Raw genomic sequence first — 14,329 nt, 5'->3', positions numbered from 1 at the left:
TGTAAAGGTAATAATTTACTGCTAAATTTGAATGCCCAGTACCCATTGGTACTGGACTTTGGTATTATTTTAAATTCTGGAAGATCCTTAATAAAAATAAGAATTCCATTAAAATTTAGTAAGAAGTTTGCTGCTTAATTGTAGAGAACATTTGTTGCAGTTTTGACATAGGGTACAAAAACCCCACACCCATGCACACAAAAATCCCAAAAAAAAGTATTTTTCTGAGGACTTTGCATCTCAACCTCTACTTTTCTTAGGTTCTTAGTTAGAGACGTGACTTGCAAAGACCATGATAGTTTAATTTACATAACACTGAAATACTTATCCAAATCCACAGTGGTTTAGTCTTTCAATACATACAGTTTTTACAAAGCTACATTCACAGTTTTATTAGGAATTTTATGATGCAGAAATATATGAAGCTCTTTAACCTTTATCATTTCTAGAACTTCAGAGTTCATATTAATATGATGAAAAACAACACTAATAGTGCATTAATCATAGTATTATCTATATTTTCACATATAGTTTATGCTCAACCCATCATCAGCAAAGCCAGACCTGATCTGCTCAGATCTCACTTTATTCCTACACTGGATAAATTGAAGAAGAAAGCTATAAAGATAGCGATGGAAGAGGAGCAGTTGAAAGCAGATAGTAAAACTGACACCCAAGAAGCTGAGCTACTCATTCTCGATGAATTTGCTGTACTTTGTAGAGACCTTTATGCGTTCTATCCAATGTTGATACGTTATGTAGACAACAACAGGTAAATAAAAATTAATAATTGAACTCAGATGTATTAGTTAATATACTGGAGTCTATGATTAGACATTCAGAACACCATTTAATGTTATGCTGAGAATCAGATCCTGAGTATTTTAAGATTCTTCACTTAAACAATGCTGTACCTTGAATTCACACCTTTTGCTCACATGTATGGCTTATTTGGTTGTACTGTAACTGGACTACTACTACTGAGAACACATATCCTGACCAGACCTATACATCCTACTGCAGCCCAGTGACATTACTAATTGCTTTTCAAAAACTAAAAAAATGGCTAAAACCCTTACCTGTTAATGAAGGGACAAAAAAATATTTTGCCTCCATTGAATGATTCTCTTTGTAGATGTAGTTGTTATTCTTTTGCGAGGTTTTTTTGTTTATTTTGTTTTTTCATTTCTTTTTAAGATGAAAATAAAAAGTATTTGAATGACATTGTACCAGAAGTTTTTTCCTTAGCCATTTACTGAAGGATTATTCTGCACTTTCCCTGCACTTTCCATTTCCTTTGTCACAGAACACGATCCCAAGGTGCAACTCAGAAGAGCATCTGAAGTATTTATAGTATCTCAGCATCTACAGTATCTTATCCTATCCTTAACAACATTGTTCTTCTGTACACAGTCATTGTCCCCCTTTCTTTTTTTTGGTGTTAGTACATATTGAGCTGGTTAGAAGCATTTCATTGCATGCATAATCCTTTAGGCTGTGAACAAATTTACACTGAGAATTGTTTTCTTTTTCTAGATGAACTCAAGGCTTTACTATGTCAGATCTTGTTGGCAAGGAAACAGTTCAAATATTTTAAAAACCGCAGATTTTGCTTGACTGTGGAGAAATCCAACTAGAAAGATAAAGCTAATGAGCATAAACTGTAACATAGTAACTATTTCCATGTCTGCTGTCAGGTGCCCACTTTATGTATGGTCATATCAATACAATTTAATCTAGAGACATTTAAGAGGGCTGCATCTGTTAGTTCATTTGCACAAGTTTTCAGAGCATCCTTGTGCAGACACACTCAGACTGAAGTTGTATTAGTTCCTGGATTACAAAATTAAACCAATTGAAGAATCTTACAGCTCTATCCACTCATTCATTTCCCTGTAATCTTCCTTCTCTCCTTGTTACAGTGTTCTCTGTGATCAACACAGTTTTGATATCAAAGTTTTATTAGGAAGGAAAAAAATACAATAGCAAGGTCTGGATTTTAGTCTGGTTAACAGAACAGGCACAAAAACATGTGTTGGCACCATGGGGAGGGGAAGCAGGCAGAAATAAATACCCAAGAATTAGGATTTTTGCTGGAGATGAATTAAACTGCCATGAAAGACTGCCTCTGTAAGCATCTAAAGAGATTTTCATTGAATTCCAATATTAACTATACAAATGTAACCTGATCTATTAAATAGAGATTATTATATTAAAATGTCTTATTTTAAATTTCTCTTATTTTTGTAACTAGAGCCAACTGGCTAAAGAAACCAGATGCAGATTCCGATGAACTCTTTCGAATGGTAGCTGAAGTTTTTATCCTGTGGTGTAAATCACATGTAAGATAAGATGTACATTTTTTCTTTCATTTAATCCTATCTTTACTTATAAAGGTGGTGCATGTGGTTGAACTAAATTTCTGGTGATTTATTTTTGTCTTTAGAATTTCAAAAGAGAAGAACAAAATTTTGTGATTCAGAATGAAATCAACAATTTGGCATTTTTAACAGGAGACACCAAGAGCAAGATGTCTAAAGTAAGTTAATAAAAATTTGTGGATCAGGTAAATTTTCACTATGTGTTTAGTATGTTGTAAGAAGGCTCTGAAAATCTACTCAGATTGCAGCTGCTGTTCTAGTAGAAGAAAACAAAAATAGTTTTGCTTCTTGATGACAGATGTGACAACTACTATGCAAAATATAGCCTATGTACCTTAGAGTTACTTATTAAATGTTTGCTAATATTCAAATACACAAGCTTTAATTAAAAGTCTTGATTTGAGAAATTACACGTATAAGAGAATATGGCTTGTATTATAAAATATGGGTTGTTGATCTTTTAGAAAAAAAAAAAGGTAGATTATTTTATAAAAGCAAGTGAAAAAACATTGGTTGCCTCATCATTTTCCTGTGAATGTCATATTGTTCTGTCAGCTTTGATGGATGACTGCTGTCTTTGCATATACTCCTTTATGTATACATATAGTGTGCCATGTGTACACTGGTTTTCTTGTTTTTTATTACTTAACACATTAATGTCTTTTTTGCTAATTTTCAAAGAGAGGCTGATACAATGGCTTAAAGTACATTTGTTACCTGTTTAATAGACAAAATTCATGGTGTCAAGGTAAAACATGCTGCTTTGACATTAGCTGAAGAAATGCCTTACTAAACTAAAGCTAGATGAAGTCTAATTCCAAATTAGTGTAAGTAAGTGTAGCAAAGGAACCTTTTCTTTCATTTATATTTGTAATGTGTTTGGAGTAATTTTGAAAGTGTACCAGAGAAGTAGTGTTTAAAGTTGTTTTTTTCAATGTATTTTGGTTGTCTGTTACCAAGCTACTGTAAGTTCAACTTTAGAAAATAGAGAGGCAGATAAAATGTGCCCTTATATTTCATAAGTTTCTTTAAAAAGGTTTGTTTGGGGTTTTTTTTATTATTTTCTTTTAGTTTTGAAACCAGGCCAAGCCAAATGCTGATATTGGAAATTTTACATGCAAAACTAGCAGATTATCTGATTGTCATTAGTTCATGACTGGCACTAAAAAAAAAGTCCAACTGTATACAGAATTCCTTATTCAGAGAAAAGGAATTTTTAAATGTTTTCCTGTTTTCAACATGCAGATTACAAAATTGTTTGATAGAATTTAAACGTTTATATCATCCTCATTAGCAGGATTAGTAGTGGCCATAGTCAAGGCTATTTGAGGAGAAATTGCACAATAACCAAGTCTAATATGCAGCTCTGTACTTTTATCATATGGCAATCACTGCCCATAGATTTAATATGTGTACTTCAGCATTTATATGTTAGAAATGGTCTCAGAACTAGGCCAATTAGGTGTACTTTTTTTTAAAAAAAGATAGACTAGAATCAGGTGATTCATATATATTTAAATTAATACAGGATAATATGATGTAAACAGTGTTATATTTTTGTCAGTCTGGTATGGCAGGAATGAAAAACAAATCTTTACAAAATAAAGAATAGGTAGGCCTCATACTGCTCTGATTTTGAAAAAATCATGGGAATTTAACATCAAGAATCTATATTACCCAAATTTGATTTTGAGATTATATTTTCAAATGCCTGAAGCATATATTTAAGTATAGAGATATACTGTGTATGAATACTTGTATGAATATATTTTTGCATAACAGAGATGTAGATGCATATATAAATGTGTTTTTCTTCCTATGGGTATACAGTACAGAGAGATTGTGGGATTTTTTATATGCATATAATTTTTTGTAAGCATACGATGTCATCTTATGGCATTCAAGGACACTGTGCATGGCCATTGCTAATAAAAGAAGAAATAAAATACTTTATTGTTCATGACTGAATATTTTATTTATATGGTACCGTAACTGCAGGCATGATTGCAGAACAGCTGATAATTTAGATAGACATTTGTTTCATGATGACTTAAATACCATGATGAAATGTATGAGTTGTCTTTTAGAAGTGTTGTATTGGTTTTCTATAGATGGTTTCTAAGCAGGAAATTGTTAATATTTCATAATATAAAATGTAAGTGCTCTAAAACCAGCACACTCATTAAAGGATAGATTTACATCTGATTTTTTATTTAAGGCTGCATAGTTTAAAATATGAAGAAATATATATATAAACCAAATATATATAAAGATAATATAATAATATATAATATAATATATAATATAATATAATATAATATATAATATATATAATATATAATATAATATATAATATATAATAATAATATATAGTAAATATAAGAAATATATATATATATAACAAGAAATTCTCTAGGTAACTGAACTTCAGAATTTTTTACAAGCTTTGGTACTTATTTATATCCTCAGACAGTGATCTGTAGAGGACATTACATTAGGGAACATTATTTTTATAATTTCTTGCTTTAATATTAACATTCAGCTCAAAAAGCATTATGCTAACAGAATAATTAGCACTTTCCTCTCTATCACTAGTTTATCTTTATTCATATTATTTTCAGTGTAAACAATTATATCCAGTATTTATCAAGCATGAGAATGTATAGAAAACTGTGAATATGAGCATTAGCTCTTGGCAGTTGGCCCAAGACAGAACAGTTTGAGGTCCCTTAAAGGATTAAGGTCCCATGCTGATCTGAGACTGCTTTATATAACAGAGACTTAGTATTTTTCCTAAGATAAAAAATACTGTGATTCTATCAGAGTGTAAGGTGTAATATGTAATGTACAGAAGGTTCTATATCTTTACCTGCCACATGAAGAATAAAAAGAAGCAGAGGATGAAGGAGTAGCATTACATCAATTTATTGCCGGCTAAAAGCAGTGGTAACAAATGATTCATCATCACAATCAATAAATTGATTAAGTATCCACTGTATTTTGATTATACAATGTTAACTTTGTTAATAGCTTTTCAAATAAATGTATTAACAGCTGAGAAAGTTTTTAATTTTTCTTTTCTAAAAATATGGCAGCAGAGTGCTCGGAGGGGAATGGTAAGTTAGAGAACTTCCAGTCTGAGAGAGACTGGTAACTTAGATTACATTGAAATAACAGATTTGTGATAAAAGTGTTGAAATGGAGAATTAAAACACATTCAACTCCACTAATCTGTTATTTTTGACCCCTTCATAGGTTTCTTGATAAAATAACATTTTGGTTAAGAGCCAATGATGTCCTGTTGAGTTTTTCAGTATAAAACACTAAGCTTATACATTCACATGTACATAATAACTGTGTAATATATATGTGGGCAATTTTTTTGTATAAGTTTTGGAATCTAAATGAATGTGTGGCTAGATATATACCCTCAGTTGCTAAACTCTTGCATATTCTACTGAAGTTCTATTTGACTGGTCCTCATTATTTTTTTAAATCTACTTTTAAGAACATTTGGATAGACCTATTATATTACTATTATAGAATTTCAAGGCAGTCATAGCATTCTAGCTTGTATTATGAAACACCATCGTGGTTTGTGCCCATTTGTGATATGTAATACATATTATTTGCAGATTTACAATAGTTAGAGGATTTTATGTTAGTATTTTCTGCAAGAGTTTTAGATCTCTGAGACTATCTCAACTACAAAGAATGTATTTCCTTTGGATATACTGAGGTAAAGCATGAGTGGATTACTTTTATAGTCATCTCTAATAAATTAAGTATAATTAACATCTTGTCTTTACTTACCTTCAGTATATATCTGCTGAGCCATGTCTAGGAGCATCTACATATTTCACACAATTGAAATTTTAAACTAAAATTTGCTATTTGTCTGAGTAAGGTATTCAAGTTCTAAGAATCTAAGATTCTAACACTTAATTTGATGATTAGTCTTTTGTTTTTCTTGACTTGAAGCCTTTTTTTACTATGTGGTATTAATACAGTAGGCTGCAAAAGATTTTAAAAATACCTAGACTTCAAGATTTTAAAGCTTACTCAAGTATCACAAGAAAAGGAAGTTACTATTAGGGCAATGACAGAAGTAGGGGCTTGTGCGTGTTTATAGATTTTTCTGCCTGTTTAAACCCAACAGTTTTCTATAGTATTTTCCTATGCCTGGTAAAGGATTCTTTTGAGTAACAGTTTATTTTATTTTACAGTAACTAAATGGTTTTGATGTTATATTCTTAAGATTTCCTGACCAATGATAATATGGTGTTGACTATGGAATGCATATTTATTTAAGTGTATTTATGGTATTAATATAATAAACATGGGAAAAACCCCTGTGTATGTATGAGAGTTACAGCTGAGTTGATAATGTTCTTAAAATGGGTACTGCTAAAAGATACAAGCTAAAGCTTCTCAGATTGTCTTCAAAATGATAATAAGATATGTGATGGGAAAATACATCCATAAATGAAGTGCAACACCTTCCCAGTGATAATTTGATTTCTAAACATAATTTTTCTCAAACATATTTTTGGGGGGGGGGAAAGAGGGGAGAAAGAGCTATTTTGGTGAAAATGTTAATATTTTTCATTATTGGACTATCCAGAGTTCCAGACACCTTTCTTCTTTTAATAAAATTGAGATGGCTTTAATGAAAAGGCTGGCTTACTAGATGTACTTCCTTATGTGCTCAAGCAACAATTGGTAGTGTGTGTTAGAATAGCAACAGAAATTCAGAAGTTCAATCATTTAATAAGGATTAAGCTGATTTCGCTAAGATCCCATTTGGTTATGCATTTGTTTTAGCTACAAACTTACTATATTTTTACTGTCCTGATAAAGCTGAGTAAGTTTATTACTAACTTGTAAAATTATCATCTTTTCATCTCTTTTACTTATGGTTTTTTCCCTTTATTTTTCTTTCACACAGGCCATGCAAGTAAAGGTACAGGTCAAAGTGCATGATGTGTCTTTGTTTTAGATTTAGAGATGATCAGGCTCCAAGCACTCTTTCCATTGATCATAGCAGTGGCGTCACAAAGTGAAGGTCCAGGTTCCACCTACTATAAATTTTGTCCAGGCTGAAGTGGCAGTTTTGATCAGAGCAGCTGAAATTCCCTTTGGCACTCCTTACGTGCTGCTTAATGTGAAAATGTAGTCAAATTACTTTTTGTAACTATTTTAGATGTACATTCCGCCTCTGCTGTCTTTCTGCATTCTGTTTTTTTGCTAATATATTGAAGTAGACATTGTAAAAGCAATGTTTAAGTAGAGTCATCAGAAAGATGTATTTGGCTTATGATATTCAAGAAGAATATATGGTAGAAATGTGCTATAACCTTGTACCTTGTCTGTAGATGAACAGAAGTTGTATTAAAATCAGTAAGTTTAAATAAGATATACAGTTCAAATCCTCCCTTTCTCCAAAAGTAAAATGATCTTTACTAAAGTTGTGATCAGTGACAAAGCTTTTGAATAATCCTTGTTTCTTTTATGTACTTAATGCATTTGAAGTTTTCTTCTCCTCCAGTGGACCATAGGTCACCTTCCCTTGCATCATTCATATTTTTTTAGTATGAATTTCTAATATAGATGAGTACTTTTTGACCTATGGTGTGGTCTTCATTGGTGAAGCAGAATGAACAGCAAAATGGAGCATAAACCCTTTCATCTTTCCCTCTACCTGCTATCCTGAGAAGCATACATTATGCTGTGAAGAGCTTTTAATCAATTAAACTGCAGGCATAAGTAAAAAAAAGAGAAGTTCTGTTAAACTAACAACTGATTTCATGATTTGTTGTTTTCAAACTTCTCCAGGTATATAGAGTACAATTTAATGAATGCTCTCATGGTAATTTCAGAGACTTGAAGGGTTAAAGAGGAATGGAAATATTAAAAATATTAATTCCATAATCTTAACCAGTTTTAGCTGATTTTATTAGTGTAAATAAATTATTTCTTCTCTTTCATTGCATATTTAGTTATTATTAATCTACTAAAGAATCTGTCATTCTTTTTCTGTATATTTTTTTAAGAAATATCCATTTGTGTGTTGAAAACCTCAGGCAAGTAATATCATTATGTGCTGTTAGGCAACCAAATTGTATCATTCTTTCTGTTCAAGTCCTTTTAGCACAGTTAATTATTTAGGCAAAATACATCAAATTTAATGCACTTTACATATGTAATGAAGGTATTGTGTTTACTCTTATATGTGCATATCAGAACTGAAAGAGACACAATTTCATTGTCATTTAGGTTTCTGTCTGTGACTCTACTTATACATTTATCAGCTGGAGATGTGAATTCATGGACAGCAGAATTTATGGCAAAGGCAGAATGACTCTTCTTTTTGTGCTTTAAAAATGTTCAAGTTTTAAGGTTCCCCTATCTCGTTCATACATAGTTATTAATCTCATATAAACATACAGCAAATTGGATGTGTGAAAGGCCTCAGGCATAAAAGATGCAGAAACCAGTATCTCTCCTTCTTTTCTTTTTTTTTTTTTTAAATTATCTACTACATATTTTGTTATTCCTTATTTAAGATGCATAGTGACGCCACTGGAATACAGCGATACATTGTGGGATTTGTTTGTCTGCTGTCAATGTAGAGTACAAATAATGTCATTGTTATAACCATTGCATCACTGCTATTTCTAAGGCACTTTGAAAAGCGAAGCTTTGAGGCAAAGTACTCTCTTGCAATTGTTAGTTCCTTAAGAAAGGAAGCCACATCCATTGCGAGTTCCCTCAGACCTGCACAATGCTTACCACCAGCTATGTACGTAGAGATTCACCATCTAGAAGAGAGAATTTGCCAAAATTTATCACTGAGTAGAATATGTATGGCTGCCTTTTTTTCTTCCAGTGATACTGTGATAATAGTGAGGCAGTAATTTGGATAAGGAATTGCAATGGATTCTGCTGTATCCTTATGTGGAACTACACAATATATTATAAGAACAGTTATCACTAAAACTTAACTGAGAGAAAGATGTGGAGGATTAAATGCAAGCACTACATTTTGTAGTGTTGTATAAGCCTGGAGGCCTAGTCCTGAAATCTTATCTCAGGCAAAACTCCCCTTGAGTTGTAGTAGGAGTTTAATCTAGGTACAGAATTCAGAACTGGGCTATTTTATGTTGTTGCTGTTTACTGTGTTCATTAAATATATGGGTCTGTTTGAAAGATTTTGGTTCTCTGTCTCATAAATGAAAAGTTGAGTGTGAAATACTGTTGTACAGTGTCTGTTGTATGAAGATAGGGCAGATGTTATTCTGTTGTGCTGTTTACCTCTGTCTCTTGTTTTCCTTTGCCTATTACTGATGATATCCAAAGTTGCAAAAGTTTTAATTTTTCATCCCGAATCTACTAATATTAGCCAAAGCCAAAGGGCAGTGCTTTTCCCAGAGGCACTAATTCATTGGCATTTTACTGCATTGAATCAAAGCTTTTTAAATACTAGTATTTTCCAGATGAGACAAATCAGGCAATATTCATTCATTCAGACCCTGGATGACTATCTTTATATCAATTTCCTAAAAAAAAAGTAAACATCCTGAATTTGTTTCTAATATTAGAGAGCTAATAGTGTCCTCTGAGACTGACTCATCTTTTAATTTTAGGGTTGTTTCTGATTTGAGAGGTAAGATCCAGAAAATATAGAGTCATATTATGAATGCACACAAAAGTGTGTTACTCCTATTAAAACATCACTGTTACTGCATTTTCTGCATTGGCGCACACCAAAATTATTCCTTTATGTTTCCCACTCAAGACTATACACCCTTCCTCTGATGTAGCATTTTTAATTAGTTGTACTACATCAGGAACATAGTTTTCCTGGACCACTGGGGAAGAACATGTTGGAGAAGCGTGTGATTAGAGAATTACAGTAATTTACTTTTCTTTTTTTTTTTTTTTTTAATGATAGTCTGGAGGACAAGATCAAGAGAGGAAGAAATCAAAACGTAGAGGGGATTTGTACTCCATACAAACATCTTTGATTGTGGCTGCACTTAAAAAGATGCTTCCTATTGGTTTGAATATGTGTACTCCTGGAGACCAAGAGCTCATCTCTTTGGCTAAGACTAGATACAGCCATGTAAGTGTGTACTTTGCAATAGTTTTTAATGCAAAGCAAGCAGAACTTTCTAAACCATATTTTGAAGCATAGTTATCTAAGCAGTCAATATTATTAAACATATCTATGTACTGTAAGCAATTATAACTGCTAATTATTTGTATGCAATGTGCAGTTTTATATATGCCTATTCATTTGGACCGAATAGGGAAATATCATTAGTTAGCTTTAATTCCCTTCAGAGTTTAATCCTTTTTTTCTGGCTAAGGAAAGCCTTTGACCCTTCTGATATCTTACATACTTTGAATACAAAAGAGGTTATGTTTCAATATTAAAATAAAAGCTGTTCTATGTTGTAAAATTTATGAAATGAATCATAATCTGAACTGAAAAATACTTCTACCTTTCTACAGAGGGACACAGATGATGAAGTCAAAGAACATTTACGTAACAACTTACATTTGCAGGAAAAGGTAATACAAAAAAACTCTGTCTTAAAGATTCTGATGTGCACTTTTAAAACACAGAAGGCACAATTGTTTTGATAATTGTGATACATTTAAAAATATAATCTGAAAACCTATTAGAAAAATTGCCATTTTAACATTATTCTTCATGATTTTTTCATTATAATAAATGGCTTATTTGTAGTTTTGGCTGGTATAATCAAGTTTTGGGAAGTTCTATAGAATGGCACAAGTGTGAAGAATTGAGATGCTGGTAGTCTTAAAGCTATAATGGTTTAGAATCATCTTGACTCAACAAGAAAAGAAATTGGAACTGTAATATTTCAGCTTCTCTTCTTGAATTTAACTTTCACTAATAATTAAATAGCATTTCTAAGAGTATATACATTTTAAAGTGACTATGATAAAACAAGAAAAGCTTGTGTCATCTTAGCACTTCTGAGTTTTACAAGCACCCTTATATTCCTACAATTTATATGCTGAATACACTGTCAAAGGTATACCAATATAGAGTCCTCATCATTCAGTAAACTATAAATAATTTAGATCATTACCTACAATCTTTGAACACAATAGGAGTCACTCATTTATCTGTTATGGAAGATGACTGTCTGGTTGATAAAATTTGTGCTTACATAAATTTGGAATGGACACAATAAGTAATTTAATGTGTTTTGTCATTTTTTTTTTGTCTTCTAAGTAAATACCCAAAACCTTTGGCTGTTACAGTTAAGTGGCTGTAACCTACTTAAATTCTAGCTGTCTATTCTAGACTCCAAAAAACAGCTTTACACTATTGGTACAGAGGTCCTGCAAGGAGTTAATTCCAGTACTAAATCAGCTTTCTTATTTTTAATGCAGTTAAGTGGGATACAAAAGTCTCAGAGTGCTTTATTTGGTTTTGTGAAATAAAAATACAGAACCTTGCTCAAGAATTGAGTTCAATTGCCCAGCAGTATACAGAACCCAATGCCATTTTTTTGAGCAGCTGGCAGATGTTAGTTTGGTCTGAAAGGGGACAGAAAGTGGGAGTATCTATAACATTCTTTATTATACTATGAGAGCAGTAGTGTTGTTGGTCAAATTGAGCAGCTTACACATGAAACATGTTGGGTTTTAGTCTGATGATCCAGCTGTGAAATGGCAGCTAAATCTGTACAAAGACATTTTGAAGAGTGATGGACCTACTGACCCTGAGAGAAATGTTGAACGTGTGCAGAGGATATCAGCTGCTCTGTATCATCTGGAACAGGTAAAAACATAAATCTCTATACTGTGTTTGTTTTAAAACAACCTGAGATTTTTCCTTGCAGAGATTATTTCAGCTTCAGTGAGTGTTATCATTAAAGTGTCCACATAAAAATTGGGGGTTTGCACATGCTTGCATGCAAGTACACATGCACAAACAGATGTGTATATACACAAAAATTTAATGTAATCTGTTTAAGTGCCTCTATCTAGCTTCAGGGAAAACTCAGGATATATTTGCCTCTGCAAAACTTTGTGAACAGCAGCAAGAAGTATAGTATACAAATCACCTCCATTCAGAAACCTGTAATTTTAGGAAGAGATGTTTGCTTGTCCAGTTATTTTTAATATACTGAGTTCAGCCTGTCTCCTATTTCTGCATCTGAGCATGCCATAGCAACTTTTGAATCAGTTGCCTGTTCACTCAAATGATAAAATTTAAACACATAAAGGCAACTGTACTCTTCCTACATAAAGTTAATCCATTTCAATCATAAGCGATACAGCACAGAAATTCATTCACATGAACAGCTGAATATGCATTGTTAGAAACAGGCAGAATAACCATTTTGGAAATGTACCAAGGAGTCGCACACATGAGGTATTCTAGCATCTGGAGTTTGCCTGAATAAACTGACAGGTACTATATAGAAGGTCCCTAGTATTTTACTTACTAATTAAAAAAATAAATAAAGCCCCAAAGCAACTTTTTTCAGATTATGCAGAGCATTTGTAACATTTTCTATTTTGCTAACTAGCTAACTATTAGCTAAAATGAAAATTTTGGATGAAAGTTGAAGTGTTTCCATTGTATGAACTAGAAGATATTTTCCCGTAGGTTGAACAACCACTGAGATCAAAAAAGGCTGTTTGGCACAAACTCCTGTCAAAACAACGCAAAAGGGCTGTTGTTGCATGTTTCAGAATGGCACCATTATACAACCTGCCAAGGTAAATGGTTTAAAGGTTTATTTTTTCAAAACTTCTTTGTTTACTTAGTTCTCACTACTCATGTGTTTACCTACATGTTTGTTGATTGTTAGGTCTATGTAATTTTAAGAGTTGGTTAGTTATCAGTTAATTACTCATAGTAGCAAAATACTCATCTCATGACAAATAACCAGAGGGGGAAAGACCATAAGAATTATGCTGCTGCAAAACCTAAATGCTTCATTATTGTCAGCCGTATAGTTCCTTGAGTTATGTGTGAAAATTATTAAGATGTTGCTGTTTCTGTCCATTTTTTGCCTCTGATTGGTTGCTCTTTTTACTCTTTATTCTCCTGTGTTTGTATTCTTTTTTCTTTTTTTTTAATTGTATGTAGCTCTTCCTCTCCTGTCGCATGAACACTTCATGCTCTGTAGCTTGTCTAGAGCAGTCTTAATCTGAATGGTATATGAATTAAAATAACTATTGGGGCAGAGCAGTGCAGAATGATATTTTGGGCTTGTGTGTTGCTCCACTTCTTATTCCAGTTGAATGTAGACACCACAAAGTCCAAGACAAAATGCATCCTGTGCCTGGATCCATCTACTGCTTTAAGCAGAATATTAAAATCATGAGGCACTGGGGAAATTTCCTTTATCGCGTTCTTTCTCAAAAAATCTGCTTTATTCAGATACAGGTTAAGCATAACTTTAATTAGGTTTGCCTCTTACTTTCTGCACTTTTTCACCTTTCATGTCTAATATTTTTATTCAAAAAATTTTGGCAAAGTAGAGTTGCACTGCATTTTTAAATGCCTTTATTAAAGTCAATTTACATGCTTGATGTAAAGGTCTATAGATAACATCTTTAGCTAAGGGTCTGTAGCTGTGCCATTAACATACTGGAGGAAGATTACATTTACAGAAGATAAATAAAAAGCCAGTTATACTGTAAAAAGCACACATCATTCCTTTACAAAAAATAGTAGTTCTAGACTATAGTAACTTCTCCAAGTTATCAAGCTACCACCAGGCAGTCTTTAAAGAACCAGAGAAATGAAAAGGTTTAAGTACAACACAACAAATGGGCTCATATCAATCCTTTCATCTTCAAGAACTGTGCTTGTAAAAATAAGAGGAAGTGGTATGAAGAGGTCCCATTTCAGTTCAACCTTTTTGTGAGCATGTTTCTTTACACTCATT

General features: G+C 32.4%; 1 protein-coding gene across 14 annotated transcripts in view; it reads left to right on the top strand.

The window, feature by feature from the left end:
* Positions 1 to 14,329, top strand: part of RYR3 (ryanodine receptor 3) — a 212,354-nt gene that overhangs the window by 161,838 nt on the left and 36,187 nt on the right. For 5 of the 14 annotated variants that reach the window (XM_064658446.1, XM_064658445.1, XM_064658444.1 and 2 more), the window contains exons 67-74: positions 532 to 772; positions 2,255 to 2,342; positions 2,447 to 2,539; positions 7,330 to 7,344; positions 10,336 to 10,506; positions 10,899 to 10,958; positions 12,073 to 12,204; positions 13,039 to 13,151. In XM_064658446.1, the coding sequence (XP_064514516.1) occupies positions 532 to 772; positions 2,255 to 2,342; positions 2,447 to 2,539; positions 7,330 to 7,344; positions 10,336 to 10,506; positions 10,899 to 10,958; positions 12,073 to 12,204; positions 13,039 to 13,151 (913 nt within the window). Of the gene's footprint in view, positions 1 to 531; positions 773 to 2,254; positions 2,343 to 2,446; positions 2,540 to 5,476; positions 5,498 to 7,329; positions 7,351 to 10,335; positions 10,507 to 10,898; positions 10,959 to 12,072; positions 12,205 to 13,038; positions 13,152 to 14,329 lie in introns of all 14 variants that reach the window. The other 9 variants (XM_064658448.1, XM_064658447.1, XM_064658442.1 and 6 more) reach the window with 4 other exon arrangements.

The sequence above is a fragment of the Pseudopipra pipra genome, chromosome 6 (assembly GCF_036250125.1).
Source record: "Pseudopipra pipra isolate bDixPip1 chromosome 6, bDixPip1.hap1, whole genome shotgun sequence".
Taxonomy (NCBI): Eukaryota; Metazoa; Chordata; class Aves; order Passeriformes; family Pipridae; genus Pseudopipra; species Pseudopipra pipra.
Note: the sequence above shows the minus strand (reverse complement) of the source record. Positions and strands in the feature narration are given on the sequence as shown.